This window comes from Lycium barbarum, chromosome 11, assembly GCF_019175385.1.
Source record: "Lycium barbarum isolate Lr01 chromosome 11, ASM1917538v2, whole genome shotgun sequence".
In the NCBI taxonomy this organism is placed as follows: Eukaryota; Viridiplantae; Streptophyta; class Magnoliopsida; order Solanales; family Solanaceae; genus Lycium; species Lycium barbarum.
This window is the reverse complement of record NC_083347.1, coordinates 14,253,672-14,268,477: the sequence shown is the minus strand read 5'-3', so window position 1 is coordinate 14,268,477 and position 14,806 is coordinate 14,253,672. Positions and strand designations below refer to the sequence as shown.

The following is a 14,806-nucleotide window of genomic DNA, read 5'->3' as shown; positions in this document are numbered from 1 at the left end:
AATTACCACTAAATTTCAATACGAAATAAACAAAAAAGATTCAAAATATAAAACAACAAATAAATAGATTTAAGCAATTAATGTAATATTACTTCTTTCCCATTTTACAAGGCACAATTTTCTTTTTAATTTGTCCCAAAAGAATAATATCATTCTATAAAAAAATTAATTAATCTTTATTATTTAATCCTTAATGAAATGGTTGACATGTCTTACAAATGTTTATGGTTTGTTTAAACCACAGTTGTTTTTTTAATTTACTTCTTAAATTATTTGCCGGGCCAAGCATCGCACGTAAGTTGAGGCAAATGGTAAAAAATATAGTGAAATTGCAGTAAGAAATCAAAAAACATTTATATAAACTCGAATACACAGTCATCTATAGTTGTATAGTCAAATATTATCCACAATGAATATGCGCATAAGTTAATTAAACACATCCCATAATGATAACCAGCTAAATAAACAAGTGAAAATTGATACGCATATTCGTCCACCTGGATCAAGTGGGTCCCAATGGGTCCCAATGCTGCACTTATAAGAACTGCCACAAAAATCATAGGGCAAATAAAATTAGCCTAATTGAGTAGAGAAATTAGTCTTAAAAAGTATAGTTAAGATGGCCGGAAAAGCGTCTAAAATTCTGATGAAGCAATCCGATGACCTGATTTTTGGATTCTTAGACGAAGGTCTTGAGTTTGAGTCATCAAAAAGATCGTCAGAGTCAAGCATTAGCTATAGTAGTAGCGGAGATATAATGGATGAAGAAGAGGAAGATGAAAATGTTAACAATAGTGAGGAGAAAAAGTTGTTTTGGGCATCACAAGAGGAGCTTCTTCAGGTAACATTTTTTATATTAATACTTATTCAAATTAACTACCACACTTTTTCTTCTTTGAAATTAATAGTACGTACAAATTAAATTCATCCTTCATACTTACAATTGTATTCTTTTTTCTAGACAACATTGTGTAGGACAACTTCTTTTGAATCGAGTGTCAGAAAAGCAACAAAGGAGGCTCTAAAAGAATTGAAATTCACAAGCATCAATTGTAGCTGCCGGAATATGGTATCCGATAGTTGTCGGAAATGTATGCAAAATGAAATCTCCGAACGCCTTATAAATGCAGGTTTTGATTGTTTCATTTGCAAGTCCAAGTGGAAAAGCTCACTGGGAATACCTTCAGGTACCCGACACCTCCTATCTCTTTGCAAATACAAAATGTTGATTTATACAAAGAAAATTTGCGCATGACTTAAATATGTGATAGGGGTATTGAAAGTGGCAGAATGATCTTGTTGCCACGATTCACTGAGTTTCAGCCCTTTATTGTTCTGATTCGACCCCAAAAAACAAAGTAAAATGGCTAAATCTTCCGTGCTTATTGTTTTTCCTTTTAAAGGTGAAAACACATACATGGAAGTGGTGCAAAACGCAAGTTCAAGAAATGGAGAGATGAAGGTGATCATAGAGTTGAATTTCCGGGGAGAATTCGAAATGGCACGTGCCAACGAAGACTACAATCGTCTAGTCAAACAGTTGCCTGAAGTATACGTAGGAAAGGTTGAGAGGCTTCGAAATTTAATTAAAATACTGTGTTGTGCTTCAAAGAAATGCATGAAGGAAAAAAAGATGCACATGGCTCCATGGAGGAAGCATAAATATATGCAAGCTAAGTATCTCGGTTCGCCGGAAATTAAGCCGAAGCCAATTTTTCCGGTGAACAATTTGCAGCGTTTGCCAAGGCCGAAGGCTTCTATGCTCACTTTCGATTTGCTTGATAGCTTGCTGCCACCACCGGGGTTGCTTTGTGCCGCGATCAAAGTTATTTGATAACAACAATAATAACATATCCAATGTACCTCTACTTTTGTGGTTTGACAGATTATTTCCGATAAACATCTAAGTTATTTGCTACCGGCGTCAAATTTTCTAACTAGTATACTACAGTATATTAGTATATTCCTATTTTGCTCTTGAAAACTAGGACAATTCGTTTTATATATATAGAATATTTCTATTGTATTAGCCGAATTCAGTAATTTTAACTTAAATTTATGTCTGTTAAAGAATCTATTAAATAAGTACGAATAATAATTTTCAAATCCAATAAATTAAATAAAATGTTGTAGAATTTTGAACTCAAATCATAAAGTTCAATATTAAGATTTAAGGACGCCGAAATGTAGTGTACGTGTTGGTAAACTAGTACGCTGCACCTTTCTGGAGGCTTTAAATGGAAATATTTTAGGAAAAAATACAGACTGAACATTTTGACCAGGGAACACTCTTTTTGCTTTGTTTACCAACGAGGGAAGAATAATATGGAGTTTTGAGACAATTGCTCTCCAATGTATTAAAGAAGATATAGTTAGATCTGTGAAGCTGTGCTTTTAGATGTATGAAAATAAAACCCGTTCAGAGGAAAAAGAAAACATAAAAAACTTAGGCTCATTAAATGATCATTTAGTTATTAATTAGTCCTAAAGGTTAGTATTTAAATGTTACTCCAATTCTAATAATATATCTTTGCCAAATGAAGGAAACTGTGTTAATTAGGAACGCATAATACTGATGTTTGGTATCATCAAGACAGATCAAGTCTCAAAGCTGTGTTCGTACAAAATGTAGACTCATTATCATGAATATATTCATTCGTCAAGCCAACATATCAGACAGGCGAAAAGTTGAAGAGTTTATTTGACTAAGTTAGTAAAAAAAATGTAAAAGTGACCAAAAAAACAAAGTGAAACGAAAGTGATAAAGATATAAGGCCAAGATATAATCATGATAAAGATATAATCAAAGTTATGAAGTGGTAGGTTATTCATTGATATTAGCTGTGTTAATGCCTTTCGATGATAATTCTGAAAATGAAACCTTTAATTAAGTAGTAATTAAATTCAGTGTTTTCTTTCCTGGAAACCATCGTGTCATCCAAAAGCTACACTTTATTTATAGTCCGATGACACACTGCTACTTGAAGACTTAAAAGAAAAATAAAATACTCGCCAATTGTTCATTTTAATGATCTTACTTTGAAGAAATTTTGAGCATTCAAATTCGTGAGATTAATTGGGACTTCATTTTGTATGACAGACTTTTTATATATTTCTCTCTATAAACTCGATAATATTTTGTATTCAAACTTCTTCGCTTACTGGTTTCTTTTCTAATCTCAAAGACAGAGTTTGTTCTAATTAAATATCATGAGTATAGGTTCAAACATGTATTTCTAATAAAATAAAGCAAGTATAAGAATGTCAATATTATAGAGGAAAAGTTTCAGTTATAAGTATGTGATGAGCATAATTTAGGGACAATTTGGGACACTACTCACAATTGATTTGCTCACATAATTAAGCCACTAATAGAAAAGATTAAACCGTGGGGCAAGCCGCTATGCTAATCTATACTTTAAGTAAATATCATGAGTAGACGATCAAATCGCTAGACAAGAACTACAAAAAAGTAGCACTTATTTTTTATTGGAAAATAATTGTACTACTAATTTGTTTAGAAGGAAAAGATAAACAATATTATAAGGAAGTTATAAAATAATACATTGCAAAGAATATAGAGAAAAGCTTTAGGAGGAAAGGGAAAAACTTTATATTATAACTTTTTGTTGGTGTACATAATCGAAGAAAACACTCTTCTATTTATAGGAAAAAAACTTCTTCGTCACCAAGCAACAAAACTAACGTGGTTCAATTCTAACTATATTGGTTCCTTTGTAATTAGAGGTTTCCTTCTAACCAAGACATGGTACTTTCTTTCCATTTTCATGAGATCCAAAATTAACCTTTCTTTATGTTAAGCAATTTTACAATCATCTGGGTACTCAATGGAATCGCTTTAAGACCTTTTAAATCATTTAACAATTTTCATATAAACTTCACTGTCTAGCTAGACAAGAAAATATTTCATTATACGCATTCAAGGTATTCATGTATTGCCAGACTGCATGAAACCTCGTTGCATCCATCACATGAGAAGACATCTCCATACAATAATGTCTGGACTTTTGCAAAAAATCTTTATGCCACAAGGCACGAACCGTACATTATATCTCACGGATTTATTTTTCATTTCACTTTTCGCACAAAATTTTCTTGATAACCCATTGACATTATACCTTCAAGTGTTTGGACTATAGCTCCAAATATTTCACATTTACCATGTGAAACCAAATATACTTGAATTGCACATTTTCATTTGGCCAATCATCTATCTGTCCCCATTTTTTGACAGATTTGAATTCCAGATCTTCGTCACCATTTATAGTTGAGCGCTACATTATATCAAAGATACCGTCGACGGTCATTTGATATCGGTTCCAATGAGACATAATGTTACACCTTGGAAATCCTCCGTACATGTACAGTGAATGGGTGAGCGAAGGAAATAACATATGCGATGTTTAGACGAGCAAGGAATGATATAAATGGCCCTAATTAAGATTCTCAAGACATCCGAGGTGAGGAAAGAAAGTTAGTAAGGAAAAGCAAACCATATGTTGTGTATCAGATGAAAATAATGGGTAACGATTCTGTGATGGCATAATGATGGTTAGAGACATGTTATAATGTCCCTAAGATTGGTATTGAGGTGTTAAGCAAGTACTAATAAGGTTCCATAAGGATCGGAGATCAAACGAGTCGACGAGAACAAGTCTAAAAAAACTGGGCAAACATACGGCCAGACATACTGGCTGTATAAAATCCACGGACCGTATGTCCAACCGTGGATTTTGCCCAGCACAATATAGCTCACTGGACCAAACATACGGTCATTAAAAATTATACGGACCGTATGTTGGTCCGTATAAAGTAGGTCGGCCAGATTTCAATTTTAAATATAAGGGACCCTTTCCATTTTAATTTCATTTCATTTCCACTCTTCACTTCAAGAACCCTCTAGAGAATACTCTAACATTCTTCCATAAGAAAATTCAAGGGGAATTGAAGATCAACAACATAAAATCCATGGAGCAAAGCATATGAAACTCAAGTAGGATTCATCTTCTTCAAGAAAACCCTAAGGAGGCGAAGTGAAACTTTGGTGCAAGAGGAAGAATTCCATTCAAATCTTGTTCCACCATCATCTAAGGTATGTTTCATGATTTTACTATGTTGCTTAAGGTATTGGAAGGCTAAGATGCTTGGATTGTAGAAAACATGGAAAATGAGTTTTTAAAAGGATGAGTAGTGTCACAATTGAATGGTAGCTGGATGGAAATAATGAATGTTGATATGTTGTGGTCATGAATACATTATAAATAACGTTTAGACCATGGGATAAGTGTGATGTATGAGAAGATGTGATGATAGGCTAAAACCACTAAATGTGGAGAAATTGGAGGAAATTGGTGGGTTTTGCTAAAGGTATATAAACGATGATTGTTGGTTTCTATATTGTGATTATTGTTGTGAATGTTTGGGAGCTGAAATAGAATATGAGAAACGTAGTAGAAACAAAGGAAATGCTGCCTAATTTTCCCTAGAAATAGAAGCCCGTTTTTATAGTTGCTTAACTAACGACGGCATGAACTCTCTTGAAGGTATATACGAGTGCATCATAAGGGAAGCGAGCAAGCGATAAGAATGGTAAACGTCCAAGGTATGTGAGGCTAGTCCTTTTCTTCCATGGCATGAATCCTAGGACATGATTCTTCTTTCATCCTCATGATTCTCCTACATTCTTAAAGGCTAAGAGTCTAAGATCATGAATAATTATACGAGATAAGAGCAATGTTATGAGTTTAGTAGTGATATGATGTTATTCCTTGCTTATACTCACCTCATACATTAATCCCTTCGAGGTGAGGCAGAATGGTTATAAATGTTCATAATGGAATCGAGGGTTCACGACCTTCTGTCACCTCGATAAAGTATATTTGTTCTAGAGTATTCATGTATATACTATGATGAGCATGTTATGATGAGAACGATCTTATGTTTAAAGGTTCCAATGTTACGATTTCACAGACGACATGAGAATGTTGAGCCATCTATTGACTTCTCGATTTTATTCATGAATGATGACTACATTTTCTCTAAGATTCTAAAAACATATGGATTGACTTCTTATAAGATTATGACCCTATCTTATGTTTCCTCTTGATGTTATTATTCATATCTGTATTCTTCATTGATAGTCCCACCTTATAATAATTGTTCCTTCAAGGTGAGACATGACGATCATGATTAACCCATAATATAGTCGGAGGCTACCGACCTTACGTCACTCCGATAGAGCCATAGATTTTTCTTGGGCTCTCATGCATACTATGTATATTATATAAGTATATGATGTGTATATGTATTCAGGGGATATGGGGAAAGGTGAGGTGCTATAGACGCATAGCCACTTGGTCAGCTGGCATATTATGATTTCATCCCGGACGCGGGATGCCCGGACACGGGATATATGGGTAATGGATCGGGCCGTACGTTCCACGGCATTATACTGATACATGATGATATATGGATCGGGCTGCACGTTCCGCAGCAATACATGATATGATGTTTATGAGTATGCATGAATCCGCCTTAAGAGGCAAGTAGTTACTGGTTACCTTCTTGTATTCACTTTATCTTCTTATTCTCTTCTTTATTCCTTGATGAATGCCTTACATACTCAGTACAATGATCGTACTGACATCCTTTTCTTTTTGGATGCTGTGCTCATGCCCACAGGTAGATAGGGAGACGGTGCAGATCCGTAGGAGCCATTTGCAGATTTACAGGAGCACTCCACTATCCTGGAGGTGCTATTCGGTTGATCCTTTTGTGTATATTGGTATATGTCATCCAATAGAGGCTCGTAGATACTCAGTATGGGTTATGTGGTTCCACGACGTGGATAGTATGTATGTGTATAAGTGTATTGAAATATGTTCTTGTATTAGAGCATTATATTCTGTAATGAAAACCAGATCCTTTTTAAGGTTTAACAAGGAATCGATGAATGATTGTTAAATGGGTTAAGGAAATGATAGCACGGGCGGTGCTCGGTGGTTAGCCCCGGGTACCCGTCGCGGCCCCCAGCTGGGTCGTGACACATAACTTATTGAGATCTTTTAATTTTTCATCATTTTCAGCTATTCGAACCTTTCCCAAGGTTTTATTATGTTGTGGTGCTCTTTTAAAGTACTTGCCTTATTATCATGACCATCTTGATCATTTGCTCCTCTCCTTCTTCAAGGAGTTTTAACTTAGGAGCCGATTGGGTCTACCACACTTTAGGTGTGCCATAGACTCTACCCTTCAAGGACTTTAATTCTACTAGGAGCATTTGCAGTTGGAATATTTTATTCACTTTGGCCCACAAATGCGTCTAGCGGTTAACTTGAATTATGTTTTAAACGAGGATCATACCGGTGATAATTCATTATATATAATTTATTATTCCAGCTGCTTATCATCTTATTCCAGTTGCTTATCATCTCTCCCTCTAATGTTAGGAAATCTAACATTTATCCCAACCTTATTTGGGAGCCATATTTGTGCTTTTGGTGGAGCAATTGGATCATATATGAGAATTATTTGGTTCCAGAACTTGAACCAATTGTGATTGGGGAACCTTGTTGGCTTGATGCATACAAGCGATGCTACATATTAAATAACACATCTCATACCAAAACTCTTTTTGGGAGGTTAGTTCTCATAACCAATTGTTTAGTTATAATTAGAGGCATCCAATTTTTGCTAAACCAACTTAGATATAAATCATCATTACAACAACAACATACCCAGTGAAATCCCATAATGTGGGTTCTGAGGAATATAAACCATCATTATCAACATAATTTCATAGTTCGGAAACATATTCTTAATTTAACAATTTGAGCAAACAATCTTGCAAAAATTAAATTGCAAGTTACCAAATGTACACGTGACCATATTATAGATACAACTATAAAACCATATAATAGTAAAACGGTCCACATGGCAGGTGAATGGGCCCATATTCACCCTTTTATGTTCCAAAATTGAGGGATTCAATCACAACTTTAGTTAGTATAATGTTCAATTTATCATGAGAACAAGTAGCACAAGAAAATTCTTGAAAAATCTTTTATTTCTTCAATACATAATCACGTGAATTCTCAATTATTTTTACATCACATTAGACCAGTCCTGCCAACTGATATTTATTTACTATCGCAGGTGATTCTACCATCATGCTCATATTGTGTAGTACAAACAGGAGAAAAGCGGGATAACCTTTCATAATTTCTTACCCGCCATGACTGTAGTGACATGAAGATATTAAATCTTTCCATCATTTATAGTCTCAATATGAATGTCTGCTTTGACGAATACCTTTGAAACTCAATAAGTTTCTTTGAGACTTACTACAGTATAATGATTTCTTGTATAGTCAATTTAATTCCTCCAAAGTAGTAACAAATTGGCTCTTCTAGAGCTCCCAATTAATTGCATACTACCACATATTTCATAACACTATCCGTATGGTGAACATATCCTTTAAAGGAGAAAATTATATCATTTCCGTCATGATCAAAATTATTATAGGCAAGACTTATTTCTTACTTTAACATTTTCCTTTCAATAATCATCACTGACAAGATGATCAATGACCACTTATACCACAATAAAGATTTCTCTCAACCCCCCCCCCCCAAGAGGTGAGTTGTGGTATTAGTAGGACCATATATAAGCATGTCTTTATCCAAACATTTTATCACATCTTTCCACATTCTCTTTCAAGAATGGGTCAGCATTCACAATGCTTATCACAAGTCACATTCTATTCAAGGAATAAATTATAATCATCTGTATGTGCTTCATAAATTTTCATTATAAGATCATTGTTATGCCTTGAAATTTATCATATTTATATGACCCACCTCAACATTACTTTAATTTGCAAGGTCAAGTGCGCCTCCATTTTGTATTCCTTTCTTTTGATGGAGGATTTATAAAAATAAAAAAAATAAAAAATCAAATTAGGTTGCACGACAAACCCAACGACATATCATACCACATTGAGGCAAAAATTACCTTCCTTTGAAGGACCATTAAAGTTGAGGACCATTTTGAGAACACATCGAGTTCTTCCTTTTATAATTTTCACGATGATGACTACTTTTTGACCCCTTGTCACGTCCACGTTCATTCATAGGATACAATAATTATTTTGTCATATCCTTCAGACTTGTCATATACTGCTACTACATTCACTTCAGGGAATGGAGCAAATTCAGTGGGACGGACTTCGTAGTTTTTTTCATCAATGAAAGATGAAAAAAAAAATTAGCCAACTGTTGTATGATATAATGAAGCCAAGTCTAATTAATCTGCTGGGCAAGTTGTAATTACACAATAACATAATAAATAACAAGAACTGGTACCAATAATGACTCCATGTATTATATTTAGCTGGCAAAGCCATCACTGATTGGACCTCATATATAAGAATATGCCTGAAAGCATATTATGGAACATCCTAGGACCCAAAAAAAGAAAAACTAGAAGCCGCTCATCGCACATATAGTTGATGATGCTTCCTAGATACCAGTATTATCTTAATTAGATGTGACTGTCTGTGTACCACTACTTTCACAACCAACATATATACTAATTCTTTTCTTGGGATTAAATAATACTAGAGCAGTACTGTAAGAACGTACGTAACATGACATTCTGGCAACAAATTAAAATGAATATTCTGGTTCCTGATCTACATTTATATTCGCATTAACAAATTATATTCCCATCATAATTTTGCTCTTAGTTACATAGACTTGCAGAATCTACTATGTAAATGATATCTGCTTCCTAAACATCTCACTTAATTATCACTCTAGGACAGAAATAGAAATGGTAAATTTGAGAATTTTTTTATTATTCTAAAACGTCACATACGTAGAAAAAAAATCAATTTATTAAAACAACTGATATTTGAAATAGGTGGTGGTAAAAAAGCAGAGAACCCCACTCTCGTGAATATAATACTCAAGTACTATCTTAATTCAAATGACACTCGCAATCAAGTTGTTCAGATTTACCAATGAAGTTAATTAAGTCCTTTGATACTTTTCGCGTTTTGTGAGTCAAACTTCTTAATTTTGATTGTGTGTTTGAACATAGAATTCTTAAAATTATCAAAATAAAATTTACATATTTAGAAACTATGTAAAAAATATATAAGTCACCATAATTAATAATTTAAAATATTTAAAAGACATATGAAAAATAACGATTAATGTACAACTCGTTTAACTTTGGAAAAAAAAAAGTGTCAAATAAATTGGGACGGAGGGAGCAGTTTTTTAGTCTTGACCAATGTAGTTTGGTTTCGCTGTGTGTCTTCCAAAAGGGCGCGCGCACACAGTGTCACACAATAATACAAAAAGTAAAAAGATTAGGATAAGTATTGAACATAGTTGGCTTATAAATTTCTTTTTGTCGATGCAATGTATACAATATAAAAATTAAAAAGTAGCCAACTTTTGTTGTTAAATACTTCCTCTGTCTCTAAATAAGTGTCATCTTAGCAAAAAAAATTCATCTAAAATAAATGGTATCTTAGGAATTTAAAATAAAAATTGGCATGTGCTTCCAACCATGCCCTTAACGTTAAAGAAGTAGTCCTTTTTAATATTGCTCAATTCTCAAAAAACATCTAATAAATAGGGGTAGTTTGACAACTCCTCATTGTATGTTGTATTTATTAATTTCTTAATGGATGTGACTTTCGCTAATATGACAATTATTTTGGAATGGAGAAAGTAACAAAAAAAAGTATCGCTAATCTTACGTAATTACCAATGAATTAATGATGACTTATTAAAAAAAAACTTATTATCTATGACCTATTTATAAGCGATAAATTAACGACAAATTTCGTAGCTAACTCTTGTTAAACCTAAGCTAAGGACAAAACAACATATTCCAATATTTTTTGCTGACCTCATTATGTATTATTGTTCTTTTTCTGTTAGAATATATATATATATATATATATATGTGTGTGTGTATTGTTGGAGTAAATTAATCGCCAAAGATATTAAGCTATCAGCCATACGATTGGCTGAAATTATATTCGACCTATTTACTGATTATCATCACAGAAGCAACAGTAGTAAAATAAATATCAGAAGTTAGTGTTTCTATATTCTCCGCATTTGTCCGGATCTCTCAAGAATAAACTCTACTACTACAATAGAAAGGTTCATGACTATATTTTCACATTTCATGCCATAAACTTTAAGCAAAATTCTTGTCGGCCGTTCTTCTTTTCAGTTCTGTCTTTTCGATACAAATGAATTCCAATCATATTATGTTAGAGTACTTTTGTTCAATTAAAACACTTTATTTATGTAAGTTTTATTAGTCAATAATATGCTTAAGGGTTAATATCATAAATAGCCACTCAACTTTCGATCACTATTGTATGCAAAAAAGTTGCTAAACTATTTTTGTAATGAGAAAGCCACTGATCAATTTAATTACCAAAGTATGACGAAAGATACCTGAGCAATTTTCTTAACCAAAAGGTCATCAATAAACTTTGTCTAAGTAACATAGAAAGTCATACAAAGAAATAAATTAAAAGCGACCTTTTCTACGATACTTAGGAAAAATTGAGTGACTTGTTGGTTGCAAAAAATTATTTATTGACTTTTGGTGATACTTAATTAAGCTTATAAGGGAAAATGACATAATAATACTACTTAAGACTCTATATTACAAAACATAAGGATACTTTTCTTTTGTTACAAAACATACCAACAAAATTACGAAGTATACCAAATTTTGGTTTAACGGGATCCCACGATTTTAGGCTTTTTTTTAAGGAAAGACTCTGATTTTAAATGTGGGCTTAAATTAGGTGTCAATCAACTTGTTCTACTTTTTTAAAATATTTTTCTCTCTCTATCTTTCTCTCTCCCTCTCCCTCTCCTTCTATGATAGACACTATTTTCAGACCTAAAATTCATCTTCTCTCCTAGAATAAATTTTCAAACCAATATTACAAAATATTTTTTATTACTAATCTGTGTATTGATTGTATATAAAAATTGGTTTGTATCGTTTTGAGATATGTGTGATCATTGTGTGTTTGAAATCTTTATATATTATATAAACTGTAGCTTTCAAAAATGTTGAAAACTAATATATGTATGAAATGTATATGAAATTTGCTATATATCATTTAGATATATGCGGTACAATGTGTATGAAATGCGAATAAATTCTATATGAATTAGTGTATGAAATGTGTATGAAATCTGGTTTGTATCAATCAGAAAAGTTATTATACATATATACTTTCTCATAATTTATACATACTTTGATCAGATTTTATACAATTTATATGTACTTTATTATAATCAAAATATACATACAATGTTTACACATATTTCATACATAAAAATTATAACGAATTTATACATATTTATTTTCTGGTGTATGAACTTTGTATGGAATCTGGTTTGTATCAATTACAAATTTATTATACATATTTTCTCAAAATTTATACATACTTTGATTATATTTTATACAATTTAAATGTACTTTATCATAATCAAAATACACATACAATTTTTATACATGTTTTATATATAAAAATTATAACGAATTTATATAGTTATACATATTGCATACAAAAATTATACATATATGCTTTCTGGTGTATGAACTTTATACATAAAAAAATTACCGATTAGAATGGATAATAACACTTACCATGAATTCGTTTGGTTATTTGGTTCGGTTTGGTTCGATTTTTCGGTTTATGACTAGCAGGCATGAGACTTATCAATAAAACATTAAAAAGTTGAAAAAGACATGTCTTTTTTTTGTTCAAACGATAACTTTTATTTATAGTTTAAGGTGGAAGATACATCATAGAAACATCTTCACTATTAGTGACAGTGTAGTACTCAAGTTACCCAAAGTTGCTAAACTATTACATACAGAGCTAAAAAATAACTTAGTAGTAGCTGCACCATTTTTGTCATCTTAATACACATACCTGAAAATAAAGTAGAGCATAGGAGCTTTTAGTTGTAGTTACAAACGTACATATTAATTAAACATAAAGACTATCTAAAATTAAAATGAAAATATATGAAATAAAAAAACTTTGTGTAATGATCTTAAACTTTGGGGCAGTACTTGCATTTTGCCCTCAATTCTCCCATCTTATTAAAAAAAACTTTATGTAATGATCCCAAACTTCAGATATTTTTCTATCATTATCCCCAAGACTAGGGTCTCGACTACAAGGAGTTGTTCTTTTCTGCTTTTTAGGGGGATTACACACGAAAGAAGTATTAGGGCATTACCATGTGCTTGAGTTGCAGCAAATGTTGATGTTACTGAAGTATCTTCTATAGGAACCTCCAAATCTACAACCTCTATCCTTTTCATATGAAAATAATTATTAGAAGTTTAGGACCCATTCAAATAAGGAAAAAGAAAGGTGTAAATTAAAAAAAAAAAAAAAAGCAACCTAAAATCAAATGGCTGACAAAGAAAAGCTAAAAATTTAAGTTAAATGACATTAGACTTTAACGTGAACTTCTGTTAGTAGGTTTACATTTAACACTTAAAGTGTTAAAAGACTTAAAGACATGGGCTTGGACATATCCTTAAAAACATGGGCCTTAAACAATCATGTGAAATAAGTAGATCAAAAATCAAATTAACGATTAAAAGGTATAAAATATTTATAATTATTTATGAAAAACTAATATTATACATATAAATAATTATAAAATTTTATGTATATGATTTATCGGTTTAGTTCAGTTATTTATTCGATTATTTTTTAATAAAATTATATCCAAACCAAATATTATCGATTTTTAAAATTTAAAACTAAATAAAATTAAATGTCGATTTTTTTATTCAATTTGGTTAAATTTTTTATTTGGTTTTGGTTTAACCAAAACCGTTAACAGCCCACTCTCGTGAATATAATACTCAAATACTATCTTAATTCAAATGAAATGACACTTGCAATCAAGTTGTTCAGATTGACCAATGAAGTTAATTAAGTAGTTGTTTTAGTCTTGATGAGTGTAGTTTGGTTTCGCCATGTGTATCTTCCAAAAGCGGGCACAAACTCACAGTGTCACACAACATACAAAGAGTAAAAAGATTAGGATAAGTATTGAACATATACATGGCTTGTAGGGATCTAGTAGTTCGCTATATTAGAGAAGTAATTCTATTTAATATTGCTCATATCTCGAAAAATATCTACTATTTCCTCTATCTTAATTTATGTGATATTTTTTTTTTTTTCGAGAGTCAATTTGATTAAATTTTGAAGCCAAATTGATTAGATTAACTTAATATTTTAAGATTAAAATTTATATATTTGAAAACTACGTGAAAAGTACTATAAGTTGCAACTTTTTTCATATCAATTTGATAAAGAAATACATCTTAAAATGTATTGGTCAAAGTTCGTGCAGTTTGAATCTCGAAAAACGAAAAGTATTAAATAAATTGGGACAGAGGGGATAATAAATAAGGATAGTTTAGCAGCTCCACATTGTATTTTGTATTTATTAATTTCTTAATGAACGTGATTTTTGCTATGAAGACACTTATTTTGGAATGAAGAAAATAACAAAAAAGTATCGCTAATCTTACATAATTACCAACGAAATAATGATGAATGATTAAAAAAGCTTATTAACTACGACCTATTTAGTGATAAATTAACAACAAATTTCATAGATAACTCCGGTTAACCTAAGCCAAGGACAAAACAACATATTCCGATATTTTCTGCGGACCCCATTGTGTATTATTG

General features: G+C 31.9%; 1 protein-coding gene across 1 annotated transcript; it reads left to right on the top strand.

The window, feature by feature from the left end:
- Window positions 1-586: 586 nt before the first annotated feature.
- LOC132618610 (uncharacterized) lies at window positions 587-1,918 on the top strand. The gene is made up of 3 exons (XM_060333641.1): window positions 587-841; window positions 962-1,187; window positions 1,404-1,918. The coding sequence occupies exons 1-3, from the start codon at window positions 620-622 to the stop codon at window positions 1,832-1,834; spliced, it is 879 nt and encodes a 292-aa protein (XP_060189624.1). The 5' UTR covers window positions 587-619; the 3' UTR covers window positions 1,835-1,918.
- Window positions 1,919-14,806: the final 12,888 nt, after the last annotated feature.

Excerpts from the sequence above, each read along its gene's own strand:
- LOC132618610 (XM_060333641.1), top strand. The coding sequence starts at position 620 with ATGGCCGGAAAAGCGTCTAAAATTCTGATGAAGCAATCCGATGACCTG. Across the intron at positions 842-961 it reads CACAAGAGGAGCTTCTTCAG|ACAACATTGTGTAGGACAAC; the intron begins GTAACATTTTTT and ends TCTTTTTTCTAG. Across the intron at positions 1,188-1,403 it reads CTCACTGGGAATACCTTCAG|GTGAAAACACATACATGGAA; the intron begins GTACCCGACACC and ends TTCCTTTTAAAG.